This window comes from Leiobunum rupestre, chromosome 5 (genome assembly GCF_980474605.1).
Source record: "Leiobunum rupestre chromosome 5, qqLeiRupe1.1.hap1, whole genome shotgun sequence".
Classification (NCBI taxonomy): Eukaryota; Metazoa; Arthropoda; class Arachnida; order Opiliones; family Sclerosomatidae; genus Leiobunum; species Leiobunum rupestre.
In genome coordinates, this window is record NC_143388.1 from 58,445,329 (window position 1) to 58,463,833 (window position 18,505).

The window sequence follows — 18,505 nt, forward strand, 5'->3', positions numbered from 1 at the left end:
TTAATTTGTGTTTTGTGTTACCTCCATACAAATCTCATACCTATACCATGCTCCTTTGGGTAAATTACCCAAAGGAGCATGGCATTACAGTGAGAAATCGCAAAAAGTGATAGTATTGCACTGTATTTGAAGGGACATAGTATCGTTTGAATTTAATTTCACTAACTTCCCACGCTAGTCTACAGAATTTGCTTATCTCTGATATCACAAGGGAAGGCTCTTTCAAATTCCGGTCAAACTTTTAAAATGATCCTGTGGCCCTTTAATCCACTGTCCATGGTTTGACCACAAATTTTTATTATTTCAAGCCACAGCTTTTAGGGGATATTGTGGAATAGTACATGAGTTTCAAAGAGGTGTAAGCCCATTAAATGACCATTGGATTGGAAATTTGGAATCATTTGTCTACAATACTGAGTTCTTTAATTTTCTGTAATCTCTACGGACCTTGGTTGGATGGCGCGCCGCAGCATAAGAAACTATCTAATAAACTCTCAATAACCCTGCTGTGTTACCTCTAATTGTATTTTTGGCTCATTTGTATTTTTCACATTTTTTGTTTTCTTTTTATATTTTTTTCTCTCTTTCTCATATTTTAACTTCCTTTCCTTTCCCTATAATTGTCATTTCCCCTTTAGTCACAAACTGTTACAGTAAGACTGCACCATGGACATAAAATGTCCATGACTGCACACAAGCTTAGCTTACTCAGTTACTGTAGCCAAAAGGGACATAAGACATGTCGCTTTTGCTGTAGCTTGGTAGTCTTTTACGTTCTATAAATAAATAAATATCACAGACGGACGGACTTATCTTTGAACACGATATAGGATCATAGAGATAGAAATCTCTATGTATAGGATTATATTTTAATGTGTTGGGTAAATAGTTGTTTCTTTCGTTGATAACTTGATGGCCTTCCATGGACCGTTGTTTTATCTTCTATTTAAAGTTTATCCATTTGAATGTGAAAGGTTTTAGAATTTAGTTCACCGTAATTATATTTTACGGACTATTGTTTCCATCTTCCCCCTTAACGATTTCGGTTTAATACGGTACAGTCACCTGAGTTACTCATCATGAATGGAGACCATTTACATGGAAAATATACATGGTGTGATAAACAACTGTCATACGTTGGCCAAGACTGCCCACGGATACCATCCACTCTAGCAAGGTTGTATGGACAGCAAGCCAGAAGACTGGACTTAAGTTTTAATTGCGTGAGAACTCTAGATGGGCTCGACGGTTTCGCAGTTCTTGAAGAACTTATCTTAGACAACAACGAATTATCTGACAATGTTTTATTCAAGTACAACCAGTATCTCCATACCATATCACTTAATAAAAATAAGTTTGAGGACTTAGATCAGCTACTTAATCAACTTGCAAAATGCTATCCCATCCTGTCATATTTGAGCATTTTAGGAAATCTAGCTTGCCCTGATCAACTTTCCTCATCGGAGAAAGATGAAGACGACTATCAACGATATAGATATCATGTTCTATACAGGCTCCCCAAGTTGAAATTTTTGGATTTCAAGCTAGTCAAGAACTCCGAAAGGATGGAGGCACAAAGAATCGGAGCCTTTGTGAAGATTGTAAAGCCTCAAGCTAGTGTTGAAGAAGAAGAGGTGGATGAAGATGTGATTGACGTAGCTAGATTCAACCCGCTACCTGATTCCGCATCTTTAGAAGGCAGTCATAAAGGCGCATTTGGTGTACTGAAATACAAATATTCAGGGAAGCATTCTGAAGGCAACCGCTTCATCAGAAATAATGAATTGTAATTGAGAAAATGACCCCCACTTTCTTTTGTACCGGTAATTTTTTTAATAGACAAATGGTAAATTGCATATATATTTTTTAAATTGACACATATGTATTTTTAGATTTAGTAATAAATTTTATTGAATAAGAAATTGTTTAAGTTTACTTCTTTTTGTTTAGGAATTAGAAGGTCACACTTTATTTCCAAATTTCGCCGATAGATGTCATATTCTGCCTATCCAAGTACAATTATAGTTTAATATAACGCCCGTAGATGGCGCAATGTATTTTAAATATACGATCATAGAGATAGAAAATGTATACGATGGTTGATGCTATTTCAAAAATAAACCAAGATTTCTCTCTTTTTTTTTTAACGTTTTATATTAGAGAGGCTAAGCCCGTGCAGGAAGAACTTGTAAGACTATAAAATGGTGTATAATAAAACTAGTCTTAAACGCCTACGCGGTTTTTTAGCTTAATCTCTATATCACCTAATATCGTGATCTAACCAATCGAATAATTTATCGAGTATTTTTTCTTAACTGCGAAAAAAGCTAGAAAAAAATGGGCAAAAAACCTTTTTATTGGGTTGCGTGCAATTACAAAATGATGTCATGCACAATTAATCGTTTATCCAGGGCGCTTTGAGCTTCACATTTTACCGATTTATTGCTCAGCCATTTCGTGCTTTTTAAACACCTGTCCCTGCCAGTGTGGCTTCTTTTAAGTTATTTTTTTAGAGGAGACAGAATAACAGGGGCCTTGGATAAATTCTGCGAAGGCGTTAACTGTGGTTTTATTTAAACCTTTCTTAAATGAACCTTGAAAATATCATGAGATAATTAGATTAAGACTGGAATATTGAATATGTTTTTAGAGGCATATTCTGCATGGATATTAATTTCTTAGAAAAGGCGATTCAGGGTCGTATTATTGAATTTGGGAATCCCTAAATGCTAATCTAGAATTTGAGGCAATAATTTAAAAATAAATAATAAATTATATTATCAGGAAACCCTATAGGTATACACTTGGAATGTCTAAGGAAGATTTTTACGGCCGTGATGAAGCTCATAGAAACGGGCGTGTCTTAAAGCGGGAAAACTCAGGAGAATAACACCTTGGATTAATAATAGTCTCTACCTATAGAGCAGCGGTTCCCAAAAGGTGTTCCGCGGAACCCTGGGGTTCCGTGGAAGGGTCACAGGGGTTCCGAGAATTCGCAGCGCGGTCATCTTTGGTCGTGGCAACAGCCTTCTAAGATAAGTAAAAAAAAATGAGTTGGGGTTCCGCCAGTATTAGCTGCATAATTTAGGGTTCCATAGCAAAAAGAAATTGGGAACCGCTGCTATTCGCTAGCGAAACGGGTATAGGCGGCGCCACAGTCGCTACCCCTGCAGCTTGGTTTGTCTGCGTACTTTGTTGATCAAAACAAACGATTAATATGGCGGATTGTAGGCGCCGAGGTGGCATAAATTGCCTTTTTGTAGTAATACTGCCTTTAAAAATATTACAATTCGAGTAAATGGTGAGAAAAGAACGTTGGAGTTATCGTTTCACAATTTTCCGAAATGCAAAAATCTTTTTAATGTGTGGTTAACTAATATAAAATCAGGGAAGATGCCTAGTTAGTGGGCACAGATTTGCAGCGCCCATTTTAAAGATAAAGACTTTTTAGAAAGAAAGGTTGAGACACAAATTTTACTTGTTATTACTGATTTTAAAGTTAATATTATTAAATATATATCATAATAACTGTCATTTAGATGAAGAGAATTCAAGAGACGCATGAAATGCAGTGCCATTCCAAGCAATAATTTACCATGTAGACTTATTACAAATCCAATGTAACTAAATAAAAAGAGAGGACCCTACGTTTTGTGAATCGTTTTAAAGGTGATCTGTTTTATTATATACTGTTAAATAAGGAAATGCTAATGAATTAAATTAATTTTAGGTCAAGCCGTTCGATTGTCATTATCGCTGGAAAATATTACATTGAGGCCCACAAAATTATGCATTAAAAGGGCATATTTTTCTATTTTGTATTGGACTCCAATTTTCCTATCTTTGCCACCCTGATGGTTCGGTATGAGTTTTCGAGTTGATTAATAACATTTCGAGCTATTGCCGCAGATCCCAATATGATTAAAAATAATACTGTAAATTCAAATGGTTTTTATTTTTAATACTTATTTGCATATGTTAACATTTTATTCACTTCTATTGTAATTTCTAATTAAGTGGTTTCTTCAATGAATTTAATTGCTTTTAACTTTGAATTAATTCTATAATACATTTGTTTTTGCCTTTTTAGTTAACATGGCTTTGAGTAGAAAATTCATAACATAAATAGTTCAGTTCATTTGTTATCTACAAATACTAATTGGCCAAAATTTAAAATAGGAAGTAATTTAACATATTAAAAATATAACTTTCCTTGACTAGAAGTGTAAATTTAATTATAACTTTTCTTTAACTAACATCTAAAATAAAAATTATATATTTGGACAACGTTTTTCTTCAAATATTGTCAGTCTCTCTTAATATCAATTAAAAATAGCCCTTGAGAGAATAGACAAAAAAATGAAAAGGCCTAGCTGAATTTTTCCATAGTAGCCTCTACAGTCGTTAGCCAGTAGATTCCTTCCTTTCCAACTTAGTTATTTTGTGCCACTGCCTCTTCAATTGATATTATCTTCGCTACAAATGGACTCTCCACAAATATTTCATCCCGACTTAAAGCTAGAAATAAATTTTTGAGACTAGCTAAGTGACCAAATAAGAGTAAATAAAAATTTTTGAGCCAGCCAAATTTAACCCTCGCAACTCTAACCATTTTATTACCGTACAATACCGAAGGCACAGTTAGTTCTTTTCCTTCATTTTACCCCACTTCTAAAGTCAGAAAGTTGGGATAGCTCTCAGTATCTTTATATATAAAATAGATCAGCAATTTACTGCATGTTTGCAAAAGCCTGAATTTCTAGAATAATAAGTAAAACAGGTTACATTAAAGAATTGGGTTTTAATAAAAAATATATTTACCCACTATTGCATGAACAATGGACACTTTCAATGCTGTGTTTTCCATCACCAACTTCAAATTTTAACTTTTGTTTTAAGCATCCGCACACCTTATTCTATGGATCAAGAGTAGACTACTCTCCAATATACTTCAAAATTTCAAGCATGGAGCGATTCACTAATATACCAAATAAAATTATTTAAAATACATTATACATTATACAAAATGCTGAAGCTACTAGTCTATGAAATTAGAACAATCTGGGCTTGTTCTAATGTGAAGATAATAATAAATTTCCTACATACCTTTAAAACTTTCAAACTGATCCCGTCTATGAATTCTCCAAGGCCTACTCATAGTGTTATTAAACTCGAATATTTATACTTATATTTACGAATTCAATACCTATTGACAGTTCAAAATTAATAAATAAATGTCGTATATACACCTTTGTTAATACAAAACATTCGAACACGCTTTAAAAAATATGCTAAAATCGTTAGTAAAATGTTTTAATTGATGTTATAAAACGCGCATTTTCGCATAACGCCATTACCCGTATCACCCAAATATAGTTCTAGGCAATGTGACTAGGTGGCGCAGCTGTAGTTTTCGGTGGCGAATAGAGAATATTATTAATCCAAGATAACACTCGTGCCTCGCTACCCTAATTCCACGAAAACTCGTCATTAAGCCTATTCATGGTTATTATATTATTAGCTTACCTGATTATCTCTTTTATAACCATACAAATACCTGAAATTAGGTATCACTACGCTTCTTTCGCGAAGAACATTATAATTACTTCAAAATATTAAGTACGATAACAAATTGAGGTTTTTAAATCCATTGTTTCATAAGCCTGTTTTGCGCGGGAAGATCGCCTATTTGTTACCATGACGCATTCTTTTCGCGTCAAACCTCGAGCCAATGAATTAGAAATTTCGTGTTACGTTTTACACTTGACGTAGTTAAGCCCCGCCTTTTTCTCGAAGCGCTTTCAAATCACCGTCCCAATGGAACCTTAGAAATTCCAAGTGTATACCTCCATAGATTCCTGATTTTATGTATTTAATAAATAAATTTTAATTAATTTTTTTAACCAAAGCAATTATTTTGGAAATTTGTTGTCGCTCAGATTTGATAGACCAGAAGTATATAAAATCTTCAACGAGAGAAGTATCCATTTTCCCATACTGCTTCCCCATACTGCTAATGTTACTTGTTTGAAACATGTACCTTCGCAGGTTCCCGCTGCTTTTTCAAAGGAATTTTTGGGCTTTACGTGGTACATTTGATGTCGTGATGCGGTGTATACATCCGCGATCTAGTGCGAAATTAATTTTCTAGAAGGATCTATCTTTGGTACATACTTACAAGGAGGATAGGAAGGGAGGCGAAGTAGGACGGATGAACGCGCCAGCATCCTTGTAAGAAGCTTAGCGCACGCTCGGCGGGAAAATTTTGGAAAAATGTCGGCCACACTTAGCGTAGCGGGGGCAATCTTGCCGCCATTTTTCCGAAATTTTCCCGCCGAGCGCGCGCTAAGCTTCTTACAAGGATACTGGCGCGTTCATCCGTCCTACTTCGCCTCCCTTCCTATCCTCCTTGATACTTATGATACGGTCGAGACATTTCAACCGTTAAGGTTAAAATGGTAAATGATACATCGATAGAAAATTACATAACAAATGGACCAAGAATCTATAAGAGGACTCACTGTTACCGATATTTGGACACGGTAGGCGTGGCCTAAATCGGAAGTCTTACTGAGGTACATCAGCCGCTTTGAAGTGAAATAACATGGGAATCTGAGCACTTCTGTGAAAAAGTTTAAAAAAATTTTAAATTTCAAAACCAAAAAAAATAGATCAAAATTGACAAATCAAATGAATTTTATGATATTCTGATTAATTTTGGTCAATTTGATCAAAATATGTAAAAATTGATCAATTGTTATTTTCAATGGGACAATATACAGACTGTGTTGTCAAAAACATTTTCGGTTGCCATGGCAAAACTAATGCCCATTACAAAATTAATCATTAGTATGCCGTTAAACCATAAGTGTATAATATTTGGAACAATATTGTAGACTTATGGTAAAACTATTTTCATAAATGAAGCCTTGTTTATGGGATATGACGTAAATTTCGTCACGAAAGACGCGTCGTTGTAAAAATTTCGTTTTGAACTGGGTGTTTGAAAAATTGATCTTTGAGAACGGGTTGTTAGAAAAATGGATCTTTGGGAACGGGATGTTTTGGAAAATTGATCTTTGAGAACGGGTTGTTAGAAAAATGGATCTTTTGGAACGGGATGTTTTGGAAAATTGATCTTTGAGAACGGGTTGTTAGAAAAATGGATCTTTTGGAACGGGATGTTTTGGAAAATTGATCTTTGAGAACGGGTTGTTAGAAAAATGGATCTTTTGGAACGGGATGTTTTGGAAAATTGATCTTTGAGAACGGGTTGTTAGAAAAATGGATCTTTTGGAACGGGATGTTTTGGAAAATTGATCTTTGAGAACGGGTTGTTAGAAAAATGGATCTTTTGGAACGGGATGTTTTGGAAAATTGATCTTTGAGAACGGGTTGTTAGAAAAATGGATCTTTTGGAACGGGATGTTTTGGAAAATTGATCTTTGAGAACGGGTTGTTAGAAAAATGGATCTTTTGGAACGGGATGTTTTGGAAAATTGATCTTTGAGAACGGGTTGTTTGAAAAATTGATCTTTGGGAACGGGATGTTTTGGAAAATTGATCTTTGAGAACGGGTTGTTAGAAAAATGGATCTTTTGGAACGGGATGTTTTGGAAAATTGATCTTTGAGAACGGGTTGTTAGAAAAATGGATCTTTTGGAACGGGATGTTTTGGAAAATTGATCTTTGAGAACGGGTTGTTTTGAAAAATTGATCTTTGGGAACGGGATGTTTTGGAAAATTGATTTTTGAGAACGGGTTGATCGAAAAATTGATCTTTGGGAACGGGATGTTTTGGAAAATTGATCTTTGAGAACGGGTTGTTAGAAAAATGGATCTTTGGGAACGGGATGTTTTGGAAAATTGATCTTTGAGAACGGGTTGTTAGAAAAATGGATCTTTTGGAACGGGATGTTTTGGAAAATTGATCTTTGAGAACGGGTTGTTAGAAAAATGGATCTTTTGGAACGGGATGTTTTGGAAAATTGATCTTTGAGAACGGGTTGTTAGAAAAATGGATCTTTTGGAACGGGATGTTTTGGAAAATTGATCTTTGAGAACGGGTTGTTCGAAAAATTGATCTTTGGGAACGGGATGTTTTGGAAAATTGATCTTTGAGAACGGGTTGTTCGAAAAATTGATCTTTGGGAACGGGATGTTTTGGAAAATTGATCTTTGAGAACGGGTTGTTAGAAAAATGGATCTTTTGGAACGGGATGTTTTGGAAAATTGATCTTTGAGAACGGGTTGTTTGAAAAATTGATCTTTGGGAACGGCATGTTTTGGAAAATTGATCTTTGAGAACGGGTTGTTAGAAAAATGGATCTTTTGGAACGGGATGTTTTGGAAAATTGATCTTTGAGAACGGGTTGTTTGAAAAATTGATCTTTGGGAACGGGATGTTTTGGAAAATTGATCTTTGAGAACGGGTTGTTAGAAAAATGGATCTTTTGGAACGGGATGTTTTGGAAAATTGATCTTTGAGAACGGGTTGTTAGAAAAATGGATCTTTGGGAACGGGATGTTTTGGAAAATTGATCTTTGAGAACGGGTTGTTAGAAAAATGGATCTTTTGGAACGGGATGTTTTGGAAAATTGATCTTTGAGAACGGGTTGTTTGAAAAATTGATCTTTGGGAACGGGATGTTTTGGAAAATTGATCTTTGAGAACGGGTTGTTAGAAAAATGGATCTTTTGGAACGGGATGTTTTGGAAAATTGATCTTTGAGAACGGGTTGTTTGAAAAATTGATCTTTTGGAACGGGATGTTTTGGAAAATTGATCTTTGAGAACGGGTTGTTAGAAAAATGGATCTTTTGGAACGGGATGTTTTGGAAAATTGATCTTTGAGAACGGGTTGTTAGAAAAATGGATCTTTGGGAACGGGATGTTTTGGAAAATTGATCTTTGAGAACGGGTTGTTAGAAAAATGGATCTTTTGGAACGGGATGTTTTGGAAAATTGATCTTTGAGAACGGGTTGTTTGAAAAATTGATCTTTGGGAACGGGATGTTTTGGAAAATTGATCTTTGAGAACGGGTTGTTAGAAAAATGGATCTTTTGGAACGGGATGTTTTGGAAAATTGATCTTTGAGAACGGGTTGTTAGAAAAATGGATCTTTGGGAACGGGATGTTTTGGAAAATTGATCTTTGAGAACGGGTTGTTAGAAAAATGGATCTTTTGGAACGGGATGTTTTGGAAAATTGATCTTTGAGAACGGGTTGTTTGAAAAATTGATCTTTGGGAACGGGATGTTTTGGAAAATTGATCTTTGAGAACGGGTTGTTAGAAAAATGGATCTTTGGGAACGGGATGTTTTGGAAAATTGATCTTTGAGAACGGGTTGTTAGAAAAATGGATCTTTTGGAACGGGATGTTTTGGAAAATTGATCTTTGAGAACGGGTTGTTTGAAAAATTGATCTTTGGGAACGGGTTGTTTGAAAAATTGATCTTTGGGAACGGGATGTTTTGGAAAATTGATCTTTGAGAACGGGTTGTTAGAAAAATGGATCTTTTGGAACGGGATGTTTTGGAAAATTGATCTTTGAGAACGGGTTGTTCGAAAAATGGATCTTTGGGAACGGGATGTTTTGGAAAATTGATCTTTGAGAACGGGTTGTTAGAAAAATGGATCTTTTGGAACGGGATGTTTTGGAAAATTGATCTTTGAGAACGGGTTGTTAGAAAAATGGATCTTTGGGAACGGGATGTTTTGGAAAATTGATCTTTGAGAACGGGTTGTTAGAAAAATGGATCTTTTGGAACGGGATGTTTTGGAAAATTGATCTTTGAGAACGGGTTGTTAGAAAAATGGATCTTTGGGAACGGGATGTTTTGGAAAATTGATCTTTGAGAACGGGTTGTTAGAAAAATGGATCTTTTGGAACGGGATGTTTTGGAAAATTGATCTTTGGGAACGGGTTGTTTGAAAAATTGATCTTTGGGAACGGGATGTTTTGGAAAATTGATCTTTGAGAACGGGTTGTTAGAAAAATGGATCTTTTGGAACGGGATGTTTTGGAAAATTGATCTTTGAGAACGGGTTGTTAGAAAAATGGATCTTTTGGAACGGGATGTTTTGGAAAATTGATCTTTGAGAACGGGTTGTTTGAAAAATTGATCTTTGGGAACGGGATGTTTTGGAAAATTGATCTTTGAGAACGGGTTGTTAGAAAAATGGATCTTTGGGAACGGGATGTTTTGGAAAATTGATCTTTGAGAACGGGTTGTTAGAAAAATGGATCTTTTGGAACGGGATGTTTTGGAAAATTGATCTTTGAGAACGGGTTGTTAGAAAAATGGATCTTTGGGAACGGGATGTTTTGGAAAATTGATCTTTGAGAACGGGTTGTTAGAAAAATGGATCTTTTGGAACGGGATGTTTTGGAAAATTGATCTTTGAGAACGGGTTGTTAGAAAAATGGATCTTTTGGAACGGGATGTTTTGGAAAATTGATCTTTGAGAACGGGTTGTTTGAAAAATTGATCTTTGGGAACGGGATGTTTTGGAAAATTGATCTTTGAGAACGGGTTGTTAGAAAAATGGATCTTTGGGAACGGGATGTTTTGGAAAATTGATCTTTGAGAACGGGTTGTTAGAAAAATGGATCTTTTGGAACGGGATGTTTTGGAAAATTGATCTTTGAGAACGGGTTGTTTGAAAAATTGATCTTTGGGAACGGGTTGTTTGAAAAATTGATCTTTGGGAACGGGATGTTTTGGAAAATTGATCTTTGAGAACGGGTTGTTAGAAAAATGGATCTTTTGGAACGGGATGTTTTGGAAAATTGATCTTTGAGAACGGGTTGTTCGAAAAATGGATCTTTGGGAACGGGATGTTTTGGAAAATTGATCTTTGAGAACGGGTTGTTAGAAAAATGGATCTTTTGGAACGGGATGTTTTGGAAAATTGATCTTTGAGAACGGGTTGTTAGAAAAATGGATCTTTGGGAACGGGATGTTTTGGAAAATTGATCTTTGAGAACGGGTTGTTAGAAAAATGGATCTTTTGGAACGGGATGTTTTGGAAAATTGATCTTTGAGAACGGGTTGTTTGAAAAATTGATCTTTGGGAACGGGTTGTTTGAAAAATTGATCTTTGGGAACGGGATGTTTTGGAAAATTGATCTTTGAGAACGGGTTGTTAGAAAAATGGATCTTTTGGAACGGGATGTTTTGGAAAATTGATCTTTGAGAACGGGTTGTTAGAAAAATGGATCTTTTGGAACGGGATGTTTTGGAAAATTGATCTTTGAGAACGGGTTGTTTGAAAAATTGATCTTTGGGAACGGGATGTTTTGGAAAATTGATCTTTGAGAACGGGTTGTTAGAAAAATGGATCTTTTGGAACGGGATGTTTTGGAAAATTGATCTTTGAGAACGGGTTGTTTGAAAAATTGATCTTTGGGAACGGGTTGTTTGAAAAATTGATCTTTGGGAACGGGATGTTTTGGAAAATTGATCTTTGAGAACGGGTTGTTAGAAAAATGGATCTTTTGGAACGGGATGTTTTGGAAAATTGATCTTTGAGAACGGGTTGTTAGAAAAATGGATCTTTGGGAACGGGATGTTTTGGAAAATTGATCTTTGAGAACGGGTTGTTAGAAAAATGGATCTTTTGGAACGGGATGTTTTGGAAAATTGATCTTTGAGAACGGGTTGTTAGAAAAATGGATCTTTGGGAACGGGTTGTTTGAAAAATTGATCTTTGGGAACGGGATGTTTTGGAAAATTGATCTTTGAGAACGGGTTGTTAGAAAAATGGATCTTTTGGAACGGGATGTTTTGGAAAATTGATCTTTGAGAACGGGTTGTTAGAAAAATGGATCTTTGGGAACGGGATGTTTTGGAAAATTGATCTTTGAGAACGGGTTGTTAGAAAAATGGATCTTTTGGAACGGGATGTTTTGGAAAATTGATCTTTGAGAACGGGTTGTTTGAAAAATTGATCTTTGGGAACGGGTTGTTTGAAAAATTGATCTTTGGGAACGGGATGTTTTGGAAAATTGATCTTTGAGAACGGGTTGTTAGAAAAATGGATCTTTTGGAACGGGATGTTTTGGAAAATTGATCTTTGAGAACGGGTTGTTAGAAAAATGGATCTTTTGGAACGGGATGTTTTGGAAAATTGATCTTTGAGAACGGGTTGTTTGAAAAATTGATCTTTGGGAACGGGATGTTTTGGAAAATTGATCTTTGAGAACGGGTTGTTAGAAAAATGGATCTTTTGGAACGGGATGTTTTGGAAAATTGATCTTTGAGAACGGGTTGTTTGAAAAATTGATCTTTGGGAACGGGTTGTTTGAAAAATTGATCTTTGGGAACGGGATGTTTTGGAAAATTGATCTTTGAGAACGGGTTGTTAGAAAAATGGATCTTTTGGAACGGGATGTTTTGGAAAATTGATCTTTGAGAACGGGTTGTTAGAAAAATGGATCTTTGGGAACGGGATGTTTTGGAAAATTGATCTTTGAGAACGGGTTGTTAGAAAAATGGATCTTTTGGAACGGGATGTTTTGGAAAATTGATCTTTGAGAACGGGTTGTTTGAAAAATTGATCTTTGGGAACGGGATGTTTTGGAAAATTGATCTTTGAGAACGGGTTGTTAGAAAAATGGATCTTTTGGAACGGGATGTTTTGGAAAATTGATCTTTGAGAACGGGTTGTTAGAAAAATGGATCTTTGGGAACGGGATGTTTTGGAAAATTGATCTTTGAGAACGGGTTGTTAGAAAAATGGATCTTTTGGAACGGGATGTTTTGGAAAATTGATCTTTGAGAACGGGTTGTTTGAAAAATTGATCTTTGGGAACGGGATGTTTTGGAAAATTGATCTTTGAGAACGGGTTGTTAGAAAAATGGATCTTTTGGAACGGGATGTTTTGGAAAATTGATCTTTGAGAACGGGTTGTTAGAAAAATGGATCTTTGGGAACGGGATGTTTTGGAAAATTGATCTTTGAGAACGGGTTGTTAGAAAAATGGATCTTTTGGAACGGGATGTTTTGGAAAATTGATCTTTGAGAACGGGTTGTTTGAAAAATTGATCTTTGGGAACGGGATGTTTTGGAAAATTGATCTTTGAGAACGGGTTGTTAGAAAAATGGATCTTTTGGAACGGGATGTTTTGGAAAATTGATCTTTGAGAACGGGTTGTTAGAAAAATGGATCTTTGGGAACGGGATGTTTTGGAAAATTGATCTTTGAGAACGGGTTGTTAGAAAAATGGATCTTTTGGAACGGGATGTTTTGGAAAATTGATCTTTGAGAACGGGTTGTTTGAAAAATTGATCTTTGGGAACGGGTTGTTTGAAAAATTGATCTTTGGGAACGGGATGTTTTGGAAAATTGATCTTTGAGAACGGGTTGTTAGAAAAATGGATCTTTTGGAACGGGATGTTTTGGAAAATTGATCTTTGAGAACGGGTTGTTAGAAAAATGGATCTTTTGGAACGGGATGTTTTGGAAAATTGATCTTTGAGAACGGGTTGTTTGAAAAATTGATCTTTGGGAACGGGATGTTTTGGAAAATTGATCTTTGAGAACGGGTTGTTAGAAAAATGGATCTTTGGGAACGGGATGTTTTGGAAAATTTATCTTTGAGAACGGGTTGTTAGAAAAATGGATCTTTTGGAACGGGATGTTTTGGAAAATTGATCTTTGAGAACGGGTTGTTAGAAAAATGGATCTTTTGGAACGGGATGTTTTGGAAAATTGATCTTTGAGAACGGGTTGTTTGAAAAATTGATCTTTGGGAACGGGATGTTTTGGAAAATTGATCTTTGAGAACGGGTTGTTAGAAAAATGGATCTTTGGGAACGGGATGTTTTGGAAAATTGATCTTTGAGAACGGGTTGTTAGAAAAATGGATCTTTTGGAACGGGATGTTTTGGAAAATTGATCTTTGAGAACGGGTTGTTAGAAAAATGGATCTTTGGGAACGGGATGTTTTGGAAAATTGATCTTTGAGAACGGGTTGTTAGAAAAATGGATCTTTGGGAACGGGATGTTTTGGAAAATTGATCTTTGAGAACGGGTTGTTAGAAAAATGGATCTTTGGGAACGGGATGTTTTGGAAAATTGATCTTTGAGAACGGGTTGTTAGAAAAATGGATCTTTTGGAACGGGATGTTTTGGAAAATTGATCTTTGAGAACGGGTTGTTAGAAAAATGGATCTTTGGGAACGGGATGTTTTGGAAAATTGATCTTTGAGAACGGGTTGTTAGAAAAATGGATCTTTTGGAACGGGATGTTTTGGAAAATTGATCTTTGAGAACGGGTTGTTTGAAAAATTGATCTTTGGGAACGGGATGTTTTGGAAAATTGATCTTTGAGAACGGGTTGTTAGAAAAATGGATCTTTTGGAACGGGATGTTTTGGAAAATTGATCTTTGAGAACGGGTTGTTAGAAAAATGGATCTTTGGGAACGGGATGTTTTGGAAAATTGATCTTTGAGAACGGGTTGTTAGAAAAATGGATCTTTTGGAACGGGATGTTTTGGAAAATTGATCTTTGAGAACGGGTTGTTTGAAAAATTGATCTTTGGGAACGGGTTGTTTGAAAAATTGATCTTTGGGAACGGGATGTTTTGGAAAATTGATCTTTGAGAACGGGTTGTTAGAAAAATGGATCTTTTGGAACGGGATGTTTTGGAAAATTGATCTTTGAGAACGGGTTGTTAGAAAAATGGATCTTTTGGAACGGGATGTTTTGGAAAATTGATCTTTGAGAACGGGTTGTTTGAAAAATTGATCTTTGGGAACGGGATGTTTTGGAAAATTGATCTTTGAGAACGGGTTGTTAGAAAAATGGATCTTTGGGAACGGGATGTTTTGGAAAATTGATCTTTGAGAACGGGTTGTTAGAAAAATGGATCTTTTGGAACGGGATGTTTTGGAAAATTGATCTTTGAGAACGGGTTGTTTGAAAAATTGATCTTTGGGAACGGGATGTTTTGGAAAATTGATCTTTGAGAACGGGTTGTTAGAAAAATGGATCTTTTGGAACGGGATGTTTTGGAAAATTGATCTTTGAGAACGGGTTGTTAGAAAAATGGATCTTTGGGAACGGGATGTTTTGGAAAATTGATCTTTGAGAACGGGTTGTTAGAAAAATGGATCTTTTGGAACGGGATGTTTTGGAAAATTGATCTTTGAGAACGGGTTGTTTGAAAAATTGATCTTTGGGAACGGGATGTTTTGGAAAATTGATCTTTGAGAACGGGTTGTTAGAAAAATGGATCTTTTGGAACGGGATGTTTTGCAAAATTGATCTTTGAGAACGGGTTGTTAGAAAAATGGATCTTTTGGAACGGGATGTTTTGGAAAATTGATCTTTGAGAACGGGTTGTTTGAAAAATTGATCTTTGGGAACGGGATGTTTTGGAAAATTGATCTTTGAGAACGGGTTGTTAGAAAAATGGATCTTTTGGAACGGGATGTTTTGGAAAATTGATCTTTGAGAACGGGTTGTTAGAAAAATGGATCTTTTGGAACGGGATGTTTTGGAAAATTGATCTTTGAGAACGGGTTGTTAGAAAAATGGATCTTTTGGAACGGGATGTTTTGGAAAATTGATCTTTGAGAACGGGTTGTTTGAAAAATTGATCTTTGGGAACGGGATGTTTTGGAAAATTGATCTTTGAGAACGGGTTGTTAGAAAAATGGATCTTTTGGAACGGGATGTTTTGGAAAATTGATCTTTGAGAACGGGTTGTTAGAAAAATGGATCTTTTGGAACGGGATGTTTTGGAAAATTGATCTTTGAGAACGGGTTGTTTGAAAAATTGATCTTTGGGAACGGGATGTTTTGGAAAATTGATCTTTGAGAACGGGTTGTTAGAAAAATGGATCTTTGGGAACGGGATGTTTTGGAAAATTGATCTTTGAGAACGGGTTGTTAGAAAAATGGATCTTTTGGAACGGGATGTTTTGGAAAATTGATCTTTGAGAACGGGTTGTTTGAAAAATTGATCTTTGGGAACGGGATGTTTTGGAAAATTGATCTTTGAGAACGGGTTGTTAGAAAAATGGATCTTTTGGAACGGGATGTTTTGGAAAATTGATCTTTGAGAACGGGTTGTTAGAAAAATGGATCTTTGGGAACGGGATGTTTTGGAAAATTGATCTTTGAGAACGGGTTGTTAGAAAAATGGATCTTTTGGAACGGGATGTTTTGGAAAATTGATCTTTGAGAACGGGTTGTTTGAAAAATTGATCTTTGGGAACGGGATGTTTTGGAAAATTGATCTTTGAGAACGGGTTGTTAGAAAAATGGATCTTTTGGAACGGGATGTTTTGGAAAATTGATCTTTGAGAACGGGTTGTTAGAAAAATGGATCTTTTGGAACGGGATGTTTTGGAAAATTGATCTTTGAGAACGGGTTGTTTGAAAAATTGATCTTTGGGAACGGGATGTTTTGGAAAATTGATCTTTGAGAACGGGTTGTTAGAAAAATGGATCTTTTGGAACGGGATGTTTTGGAAAATTGATCTTTGAGAACGGGTTGTTAGAAAAATGGATCTTTTGGAACGGGATGTTTTGGAAAATTGATCTTTGAGAACGGGTTGTTTGAAAAATTGATCTTTGGGAACGGGATGTTTTGGAAAATTGATCTTTGAGAACGGGTTGTTAGAAAAATGGATCTTTTGGAACGGGATGTTTTGGAAAATTGATCTTTGAGAACGGGTTGTTAGAAAAATGGATCTTTTGGAACGGGATGTTTTGGAAAATTGATCTTTGAGAACGGGTTGTTTGAAAAATTGATCTTTGGGAACGGGATGTTTTGGAAAATTGATCTTTGAGAACGGGTTGTTAGAAAAATGGATCTTTTGGAACGGGATGTTTTGGAAAATTGATCTTTGAGAACGGGTTGTTAGAAAAATGGATCTTTTGGAACGGGATGTTTTGGAAAATTGATCTTTGAGAACGGGTTGTTCGAAAAATTGATCTTTGGGAACGGGATGTTTTGGAAAATTGATCTTTGAGAACGGGTTGTTCGAAAAATTGATCTTTGGGAACGGGATGTTTTGGAAAATTGATCTTTGAGAACGGGTTGTTAGAAAAATGGATCTTTTGGAACGGGATGTTTTGGAAAATTGATCTTTGAGAACGGGTTGTTTGAAAAATTGATCTTTGGGAACGGCATGTTTTGGAAAATTGATCTTTGAGAACGGGTTGTTAGAAAAATGGATCTTTTGGAACGGGATGTTTTGGAAAATTGATCTTTGAGAACGGGTTGTTTGAAAAATTGATCTTTGGGAACGGGATGTTTTGGAAAATTGATCTTTGAGAACGGGTTGTTAGAAAAATGGATCTTTGGGAACGGGATGTTTTGGAAAATTGATCTTTGAGAACGGGTTGTTAGAAAAATGGATCTTTTGGAACGGGATGTTTTGGAAAATTGATCTTTGAGAACGGGTTGTTTGAAAAATTGATCTTTGGGAACGGGATGTTTTGGAAAATTGATCTTTGAGAACGGGTTGTTAGAAAAATGGATCTTTGGGAACGGGATGTTTTGGAAAATTGATCTTTGAGAACGGGTTGTTAGAAAAATGGATCTTTTGGAACGGGATGTTTTGGAAAATTGATCTTTGAGAACGGGTTGTTTGAAAAATTGATCTTTGGGAACGGGATGTTTTGGAAAATTGATCTTTGAGAACGGGTTGTTAGAAAAATGGATCTTTTGGAACGGGATGTTTTGGAAAATTGATCTTTGAGAACGGGTTGTTAGAAAAATGGATCTTTTGGAACGGGATGTTTTGGAAAATTGATCTTTGAGAACGGGTTGTTAGAAAAATGGATCTTTTGGAACGGGATGTTTTGGAAAATTGATCTTTGAGAACGGGTTGTTTGAAAAATTGATCTTTGGGAACGGGATGTTTTGGAAAATTGATCTTTGAGAACGGGTTGTTAGAAAAATGGATCTTTTGGAACGGGATGTTTTGGAAAATTGATCTTTGAGAACGGGTTGTTAGAAAAATGGATCTTTTGGAACGGGATGTTTTGGAAAATTGATCTTTGAGAACGGGTTGTTAGAAAAATGGATCTTTTGGAACGGGATGTTTTGGAAAATTGATCTTTGAGAACGGGTTGTTTGAAAAATTGATCTTTGGGAACGGGATGTTTTGGAAAATTGATCTTTGAGAACGGGTTGTTAGAAAAATGGATCTTTGGGAACGGGATGTTTTGGAAAATTGATCTTTGAGAACGGGTTGTTAGAAAAATGGATCTTTTGGAACGGGATGTTTTGGAAAATTGATCTTTGAGAACGGGTTGTTTGAAAAATTGATCTTTGGGAACGGGATGTTTTGGAAAATTGATCTTTGAGAACGGGTTGTTAGAAAAATGGATCTTTTGGAACGGGATGTTTTGGAAAATTGATCTTTGAGAACGGGTTGTTAGAAAAATGGATCTTTGGGAACGGGATGTTTTGGAAAATTGATCTTTGAGAACGGGTTGTTAGAAAAATGGATCTTTTGGAACGGGATGTTTTGGAAA

At 35.7% G+C, this 18,505-nt stretch overlaps 1 protein-coding gene and 2 long non-coding RNA genes across 4 annotated transcripts; 2 read left to right on the top strand and 1 right to left on the bottom strand.

Annotated features, from left to right (window-relative positions):
- The first annotated feature begins 898 nt into the window (after window positions 1-898).
- Window positions 899-1,922, top strand: LOC149945414 (leucine-rich melanocyte differentiation-associated protein-like). Its single transcript, XM_090174963.1, has one exon. It carries the CDS (start codon window positions 1,080-1,082, stop codon window positions 1,788-1,790), a length of 711 nt encoding a protein of 236 aa, XP_090031089.1. The 5' UTR covers window positions 899-1,079; the 3' UTR covers window positions 1,791-1,922.
- A 1,203-nt stretch (window positions 1,923-3,125) lies between these two features.
- Window positions 3,126-3,946, top strand: LOC149945415 (uncharacterized). Its single transcript, XR_016480942.1, has 3 exons — window positions 3,126-3,459; window positions 3,540-3,669; window positions 3,731-3,946. It is a non-coding gene; the product is annotated as an uncharacterized LOC149945415 (long non-coding RNA).
- Window positions 3,947-4,263: 317 nt separating this feature from the next.
- On the bottom strand, window positions 4,264-5,494 carry LOC149945416 (uncharacterized). 2 transcript variants are annotated; one of them, XR_016480943.1, is made up of 3 exons: window positions 5,107-5,494; window positions 4,822-4,978; window positions 4,264-4,759 (listed from the first exon to the last, which is right to left on the bottom strand). It is a non-coding gene; the product is annotated as an uncharacterized LOC149945416 (long non-coding RNA). The 2 variants fall into 2 exon arrangements; XR_016480944.1 differs by having other exon boundaries at window positions 4,264-4,518; window positions 4,610-4,759; window positions 4,822-5,494.
- Between the last annotated feature and the right edge of the window lie 13,011 nt (window positions 5,495-18,505).

What these genes read in the sequence shown, in the direction of transcription:
- LOC149945414 (XM_090174963.1), top strand. Translation starts at nt 1,080, where the DNA reads ATGAATGGAGACCATTTACATGGAAAATATACATGGTGTGATAAACAA.